Source organism: Cyprinodon variegatus, unplaced genomic scaffold, assembly GCF_000732505.1.
Source record: "Cyprinodon variegatus isolate N-32 unplaced genomic scaffold, C_variegatus-1.0 Scaffold1712, whole genome shotgun sequence".
Taxonomy (NCBI): Eukaryota; Metazoa; Chordata; class Actinopteri; order Cyprinodontiformes; family Cyprinodontidae; genus Cyprinodon; species Cyprinodon variegatus.
The window spans coordinates 69153-77436 of record NW_015152165.1 but is presented as its reverse complement, the minus strand read 5'-3'; the positions used below and the strand labels follow the sequence as shown (position 1 = coordinate 77436).

Sequence of the window (8284 nt, the reverse complement as noted above, 5' to 3'; positions counted from 1 at the left end):
GTCAAAGTTTCTGGACTATGTTACATATTTACCTAATCAAGGCCGGACTCAAGGACGCTGAGACAAACAACCAACAACTAGACGCACATGAAGAACAAAGAGGCTGGATGAAGGAGCAGAACCAGCTGGGAGAGGCAGGAAAAGTGCTGCATCCTGCAGATAACAGCCTGCTGCACGTGAGGAAATGCTGCCAGAGCATCTAAACATGTGCTGGATGTTTACAGGGAACCACCGGAGCATGATCCTGCTCTGCAGGCCAGTATGAGTTCACCCGGATCCCTACATGTAGAACGACACGCCGACTGTTACGGTTTTCTAACAACAAACAGAGCTGATCTCAACTGTTTTTAGTCAACGCTTAAATAGAACCCGTATCCCTGATGAGAAATCCCAGAATACAGAGCTGACCCACCAGTTAAACCAGTCATAATTTAGTTGGTTCAGCACTGGTCTACCTGACCCAGTAAAACCACAGATTCTACTGAGATTCTACTGAGGTCAGCAAGCCCACAGTTAACGAGGCTGATATCATCTTCGCTTTCTATCTCAGTGTTTGTCCCAGGACTGATCACTGAGCTGCTTGCATTGTTCGGTCCGGTTAGGTGACTCTGCGGTCCATTGTTCACCAAGTGGTCGAAGACCCGGATCCTGGGACCTCGACTTCCTGACAGGAAAACATAGATTCTAAGGTTCAGGGAGGAATACTGAGAGCTGAAAACCTTCAGGATAATCTCATCTATTTCTGCTGAAGAGAAGCAGCTCTGCAAAACATCTAAATATGTCAATGTATGTTTGGGAAATGGCTTTAATGCATGAAGGAGGTGGAACTAGAATCCAAAGATATCAGCTTTTAGCCAATCTGGACTCATCATTGACGTGTTTTCCTTCCTAGAAACGAGGCTGAAAACATCTCAACTAAAGTCCAACAAAAAACAAAAGATTCACATAATAGGAAACTGTGCTTAGAGAGATGATTTCATTTCTTATTAGTTCAGAAACCAAACAAGATATAGATTCTACTGCATCTGGCATATGAAAAAAATATGTGGAGTAATTGAAAAAAAAAAGGTTAAATGGGAAGACAATGAGAAATAAACATGTAAATAAAAATTATGAGAAAGAGACACGTTTTAATCTGTTAAATGTTTCTTTTTACTGAGCTAATTTAAAAACAGGCATTTTATCAGAAAAAATGTATAGATTATAAAATCTCAATTTTAATCTCAATTCTAAGATGTTTTTTTTTTATTTAACTGTAAAAAAGAAGTGAGCCTATCTAATCCGAAAGAAAAAGTTTAATTCTCCTCAGCCTCTGTCAAAAGTATGAACCTGATAAATAAAATAAAATGAGAACACTTATTTGTTTTTTGTTTTTATTAAAATTTGTTCATCTTAAAAATTAAGACCAACTTTAACAAAAGTTAAAAGTTCACATTTTCCATGAATAATAAAAGAAAAACATTAAAACAATCAGGATTTTTTTTTTTTCAAAATGACATTCTGCTGAACTTAGAATAAAAAGCGGTAAAAAAAAAAAAAAATCTCACAGAAAAAAAAGCCGTAAACAAACCAAACATGATCAACATCATTCCTTATTGCTTATCGCCCTGATGTGCTGGCTGATGATCATCACAAGTGTTTAACGTCAAAGCATTAACTGCCTTTGTTTTGGTTAAACTATATACAAATCTGGATATAAAGACTTCAGACCCATCCAAGTGAAATCAGAGTTACATCATCATCTGATCTGCTGTGAGGGAAAAAAATTCCCGGAAAATTTACATCTATTACTGTTGATGTTTTACTGCTGATCAGAGAGTCTAAAGTTTGTACCTCGGACAGAATTGGGTCAGAATGTGGCTGTAAACCTTAAGGCAGGACGATCAGAGGATCAAGGCACGTGTGACCATGTAACAAGTATGATGTGGGATTCTTTACCGACAATCAGGCTGTTAAAAGCTGCACACAACAAGAATAAAAAAAGTCAATTATTATTTAACAGTTTTAACAAAATTAATCAGTTTTAGGGTCTTTGTTTTCAGTGGATTGTGCAGCAAATTAAACCTGATTTCTCTTCTTTTTATGGTAACTGGAATCTTAACACCAAATGTGCTTGTTTGGTTCCTTGCAAAGGCTTTTTTCGAACCAGAAAGTTTCTTTTTTGTTAGGAGAGGTAGAACAGAAAGTTTCACTATATGCTGATGACGCTTTAATGTTTATCGCTAATCCTGAGAAAAATGTTGCTCCTTCATTATTGGTCCGTTTAGTCTCCCAGACTTTCATAAGAACTTAAATTTGCTTCCTGTTAAACTCATTATCTCTGCTGGATCATTTATATGTTTATAACTAAATGGGAATAAAGGCTCAGTTTGAGCTGCAGCCTCTACCTGAAGCCGACAGCACCCATTAAACCACCTCCTCTAGGGAATGATATACAGTGCATTCATAAAACATTAATAACATTCGATTTCAACAAGATTAATTAGTTTGGTTATAAATTCAACAATATCAACTTAATTAACCTGACATTTTAGTGATTTTAAGACTTTAATCTTAATCTAATTGCCGTTAATTGGGGATGTCAGGGGTGTATTGAAAAAAATGCTTTAAATCCAATTTCTTTGTACACTAAACCACTTTAAGATTACATTTATTTACATTTAGAGAAAATGTTCCTGGAGTGTTGAGAAGGTTTTATCTATCAGCTCTTGCTCCACTCTATACGTTTACAGAACATGAGGAGTTAACAGCAGTACATGACTTATAAAGAATACATTTTTCATATCAGGATCATCCTAAAAACAGAATAATCCTTTTAAACAGTTGTTCCTTATTCTATTTAAGAGGCTTAACAGTTTCAGGAGTGAAACTAAACAGGAGCTCGGAGCCAAAAATGGCTGCCTACGCTTTATTTCCACGCGTCCTGTGGAAGATAACAAAGAGCTTGTGAAGAATTCAAATGGTAACTGATAAGGAAGCAGCAGCTCTAAGTCCAAGCAGTCCTTTCTCTGGGTTGTGAACGAGGACACAAAGAGACGCTCCGTTGGGAAGCTTCAGTTTTTGCTCTTGAGCTCAAAGCGGCTGTAAACCTGCTTTACTTTCATCTTGTTGTAGTGATTCACCAGGTCCAGCTTGCTGTGGCCTAACGTCATCCGCTTCTGGTCCTGGCGACTCATGAAGCCCGGTGGAGACGTTGGCGGCGGCGGGCCCTGCTGGCTTTCCGGTTCCGGCTGAGAGAGTTCTGGTACTCCCCAGGGTGGAGTGTTCAGAGGGGATGGAGGCCTGCGGAAGTTGTAGGTGTCTTTGGAGTACGGCATGATTTTGTCGGATAATTTGGTGAGGAACTGGCCTTGAGGCGACCTCTGCATCTGGGGGAGTTTGGCGTCGCTGACCTGGGAGGGGGGCTGGTGCTTCGGGGTGCTATGAAACATGGAGGATTTTTCATACAAACCCAGTCCCTGAAACTTAGAGGTTGTTCCTCCAATATTTCCTCGCAAGGGTTCCCCAGAACCGGGTTTGTTCCACTCGATGCCCGCCGATTGACCATAGCTTGGTATCTGGCGGTCAGTAATCAGGTTGTGACTGGTTCCTCCATTAGGAGAACCTCGCACTGCAGAGGTTGGTCCTCCTACTCTCAGCGGACCTCCAACTCTTCTCTCGGGGCTTTGGAGCGCTGAATCCTTCTTCTCGTGACCCGGAGAGACCTTGTAGACGTTGTTGGAGGTCATTCCAGGAGCAACCTTAATACTGGACACGCTGTTACTGGACTGGCTGCTGGAGTGATCAGAACAGCTCCGGTCCCGTTGCCTACAGGAGGAGAGACAGGCAAGATCAACTCACTGAAAAAATAATCCACTTCATCAGGAAACTTCTTAGGTTTGCCTGAGACTCCAGAACCAAATAATTGGTTCAATCTGGGATCTAACATGAATTTGGATGAATGAGAACAGTTTGGATCAGATTGCCAACAATTTCACCAACAGAAACAGTTACAGGTTCTGGTCTAATTACCAGGTTAACAAAACCAAGACCAACTAACTGGGGCCAGAACCTGGATTCTTTCTTTTTTTTTTAAGTGAAATGAACTAAAAAGCCAAACAAAGCAGCTGTGGGGAGTTGTTTTATAGAATAAAAAATAAAAGCATGATTTAGGTCAACATTTTAAACTGAAGTAATTGGAGTATTTCTACAGATTTGTTACAGATTTTCCTCTAATTTGTTAAACAAGAGGAGGAAAAGGAGCCGGGACCAAATATAGTCTTTAATCAATCTGAGAGAAATGAAAGAGACACTAGGGCTGCAAGTAATGTTTATTTTGCAAAACGATTAATCTGTTGCTTATTTTTTCCCGATTAATCTATTAATAACCGGGATAGTAAAAGGAAGAATATTTTTTACGAAATTAAACCAGGTGAAAAGAAAGTTTTCCACTTGAGGAGTTCTGGATAGAGCCTACTGACAGATAAACATTTTATATATATATTTTTAATTTATTTTTTGACACAATTACTGCTCCAAGTTGGATGCTATATCAGCTAAAGGCATGTTTTAAAGTCTTTATACTCCAGTTAACCATTAAATAATCAATTACTAAATGGACGATTATTTCAATAATCAATCACAATTAATCCGATTAATTGTTTCAGCCCTAAAAAACACACAAAGCTACCCAATACAACCAGATTTTCCTGATTAATCTGACGTGTTCCTAAATATCTAGTTTCTAACTGTAGATGAAATTTAACAGCAACACAAACTTAAATTCAAACCAGAGGTTTCTGAGCAGAAATGAGCAAATAGAGAGGAAAGATGTATAATTTATTAGGAGCATCTCACATGCTGCTGGGAGCTTTGGGAACAGACTGGAAACTTACTGAACCGCTTTCTGGTTAAAATTCATCTTCATGCTAAACATCTGCCAGGCTGAACCCACGCCTACCTGTCAGAGTGTAGATCCAGCCCCATTGGCCCGCCGATCCCCATGGTTATCCCATGTGGCAAAAAGGACTGATATGGTGGAAAATAAGGCATGTCGTCTTCTTCTGGGTTGAATCTGTCGATGATCTGCGAGTCGGCGTACAGACAGCGGAACTCCTTGTCGAAGCTGTCGGTGATGACGCCGGAGAAGTGCATCACCATGTTGCTGTGCACCTGAGCCGACAGCCAGGTGAAACTGCAGAGAGGAGGCCCAGAATAAAAACCCAGATTTTACTTTTTATCTTTAATAACTTAAAGATCAGCAGAGAAAACAAAGTAGTTTTATACACAGATTAAAAAATCATCACAGATTTGACCATCAGAGGAACTCGACACGTCAATCTAAGAATAAAACAAGTTACTACATGTAAAGGCTTCTGATATAAACTATAGATGAGTGAGAAATCAGGGTTAAGAATGGACTTTGTTCGTTGGTGGGAGGCCTGTTAACCGCTTATCAGCATCTGGTCAATAAAATCTGATGTACAGGAATTATAAAACAGCAAATAAATGCTGCTCTGAGCATCTATCAGCAATTATTGTGTAAATGATCTCCCTCCCTCCACCTCCAGATGATAAAGCAGCGTTAACCGTTTCCTGCCTGCTGATGAGTCACCGCCGTGACTCATTCCGTCAATCAGGACATTTATTGGGTTTATTTGGCTGCAATAATGGACAAATAACAGCTTGAGCGTCGACATATCTCTAGAGAAAATGCATGTTTGCATTTAAAACATGTATTCATTACTGAGAGAAAGAATCCAAACCTTAACAGGAAATCTGATTCTTTTAAACAAGAATTGGTCATCGTGCTTAATCGAATATTAATATTAATATCAGCCTGAAGAAATAAATGAGATTAAAAGTAAAAATTGTTAGGAATCTATTAAAACAATAAAAATAAAACTGTAAATTATTTCAATATATTTATTATTACTAAATATCCGTATCTTTTGAGTTTTGTTTCAACCTTTTAGTGATTTTGATTGAAGAGGAAACTTGGTTTTCTGTAAGCCAACCTTTTTACTATAATAATAATATGAATAACTATTATTATAATAATTATCTTATTTATTTTCATTAATAAGAAATGAATTAAAAAGAAGATAGAAATTTGATTTACAAGTTCATTTCTAAATCTTTCTTAAATTAATACAAAAGCATTTACTTTGACTACAAATATCCAGCTTACTCATTTAAAGCTCCTTAATAAAAGTGGAAATAAATTGAAGTTATCTTTAGCAGTGAATTTTTGATACAATTACTGCTCTAAGTAGGTTTTTCTATCAGCTAAAAGAATGTTTTTAACACTAAATGTTTATGTAATGCCTTTTATCAGATGCAGACGAGTTTGACAATCTGTAATAATAACTACAGGAACTACAGATTAAAGATAAAAAGTTCAATGCAGACGTTGTTTTCTGTCGTTTTTCTCCTTTCACCAGGTTTGTAGAGGCGTTTCTAGACCTAACCTCCCCTCAGCATCACACCTCCCTCGCAGCTCCGACCGGCCGAGGAGCTCACTTTAACTCTTATTGTCATGAGAAGAACCCAGACATCATTTCTGTAGGATATCGATGTGAAAGTTGTTAAACCTGTTGGGTCAGATGGCTCTGCAGCATTTTTCCAGCAAACAGCAACATGAACGGAAGCGCCTGTGAAACCAGTTTAACCGGCTTTGAGTCAGCTGCAGCCAATCAGTGAAGCCGCCGATGTTTCCCTGAAGGAAACGCTCAGATCAGCCATGAGCCTCTCCTGCACCCTTTACTGCTCCGCTTCATCAAACTTTTACTCCACAGAGTTATAAACTCATAATTATGTTCAGCCAAGTTAAGATAAAGCAGCATCTTTTTATCTGCTTCCTGGAATATTAAATTTTTTTTACATTAAAATTTCCAGTCAGGAACTGAGCTAATAAACTAGTATGATGAATTATTAATGAAGCTCCTCCAGTCTGTCCTTTCATTCTCTATTGTTTTACAGTTTTCACTGGAACGTCTTAAAAAAGAAAAAAATTACCATCATCGTGAACAGATAAAGATTGTCTCTTCTTCTTGGCCACAGGCTGGGATATATTAGGCAGTCTTTGAACAGTACGTCCTTAAAGTTGATAGAAAACTTGGGGGAGAAAATCTGCAAAGCTGCAGCCGTATGCATCCAAATGATCCAACATGGGATCAGAAGTGAAACATAAATTAATGCAACTTGAGAGAAGAAGCTGAACCGTGCTGTTGGCTACTGTAGCTCACAGACTATGTGCAGCTACGCATGCTGAGTCAAGTTTACCGCTGCAGGGATCAATCCCTGGCTTCCCTGGATTAATTTTAAAAGCTGCAGATTCGATAGAGAGAGTTGCATCAAATTTTAGATGCATGAAGGTGTGGCGACGTAATAAAACCTGACTTAAGTGCTTCATTCCAGAGCAACATAAAATGTGCCAGCCTGTGGCGACCCAACCCTCATACCTGCAGCACAGCGGAAGCCAAACCCCAACCCGCCTCAGCCTCCAACGCATCAGACTGAAGACGGATTGAACAGAAAAACTCCAAGAAACTTTCTGCTCCCTGATAGTGACAGCCTGGGGTTTTACAAGCTGTAGCAGGAGTTATAATTACACCATCAAGTACACGCAGTAATTATCAACACTTCTTCTGAACTGATCTGTGAAAACAGCTTGGTAAAAACGAAGTCTCAGTTAGCCCGGCAGCTTCACGGCAGTTTGACACTCAGACACCCTCAGCATCACTTCAGAGGACATCACTAAAGCATGGAGCCGAGTCTCCACTCTAAAGCTGGACCCATTTACTCGTCACATTGTGCAATTTGTCCATTAAAGGAAGTCAAGTCCTCACGATGCGAGTAGGAAAGCTTTACAAAAAGAGACAAATAAACACTTTGGACTGAAAGCTGCAGAAAGTGGAGCTCAGTCTGAGCTGAGGATGAGTAACTGAAGCGACACCAGATTTTTTTTCCTCGAGAACATTCAGATCACACAAAGGCTGCTTTTAGAACAAGTTTCTTTACTCAGTCCGATTTATTTCTGTGATGAAAGTACAGCAGCATCCAAGATTCATGACAATCAACAGTAGAGCCATAAACTAGGGACGCAAGTTATTCAAAAATAAGTTAACCCTTTAAAGCCCGATCCAAGAATAAAACAAAACAGAAAATTATTATTTTTTTGGTTTGAAGTCCTTATTTGGCATTTTAACAAAATATGTAAAAAGAAAAAACAGAAATACATTTTTGATATTAATAATTTATTACTATGCGATAAGTCAAGATTATTTTTTGTGTAGTCTTCTGC

General features: G+C 38.7%; 1 protein-coding gene across 1 annotated transcript in view; it reads right to left on the bottom strand.

Moving 5' to 3' along the window:
- Positions 1-3005: 3005 nt before the first annotated feature.
- The window catches only part of LOC107104377 (protein FAM83C-like), a 16624-nt gene continuing 11345 nt past the window's right edge, over positions 3006-8284 (bottom strand). The window contains exons 4-5 of the mRNA XM_015404369.1: positions 4940-5173; positions 3006-3807 (exon numbers count right to left, since the gene is read on the bottom strand). Coding sequence (XP_015259855.1) covers positions 3054-3807; positions 4940-5173 — 988 coding nt within the window. The 3' untranslated portion in view covers positions 3006-3053. The remainder of the gene's footprint in view (positions 3808-4939; positions 5174-8284) is intronic.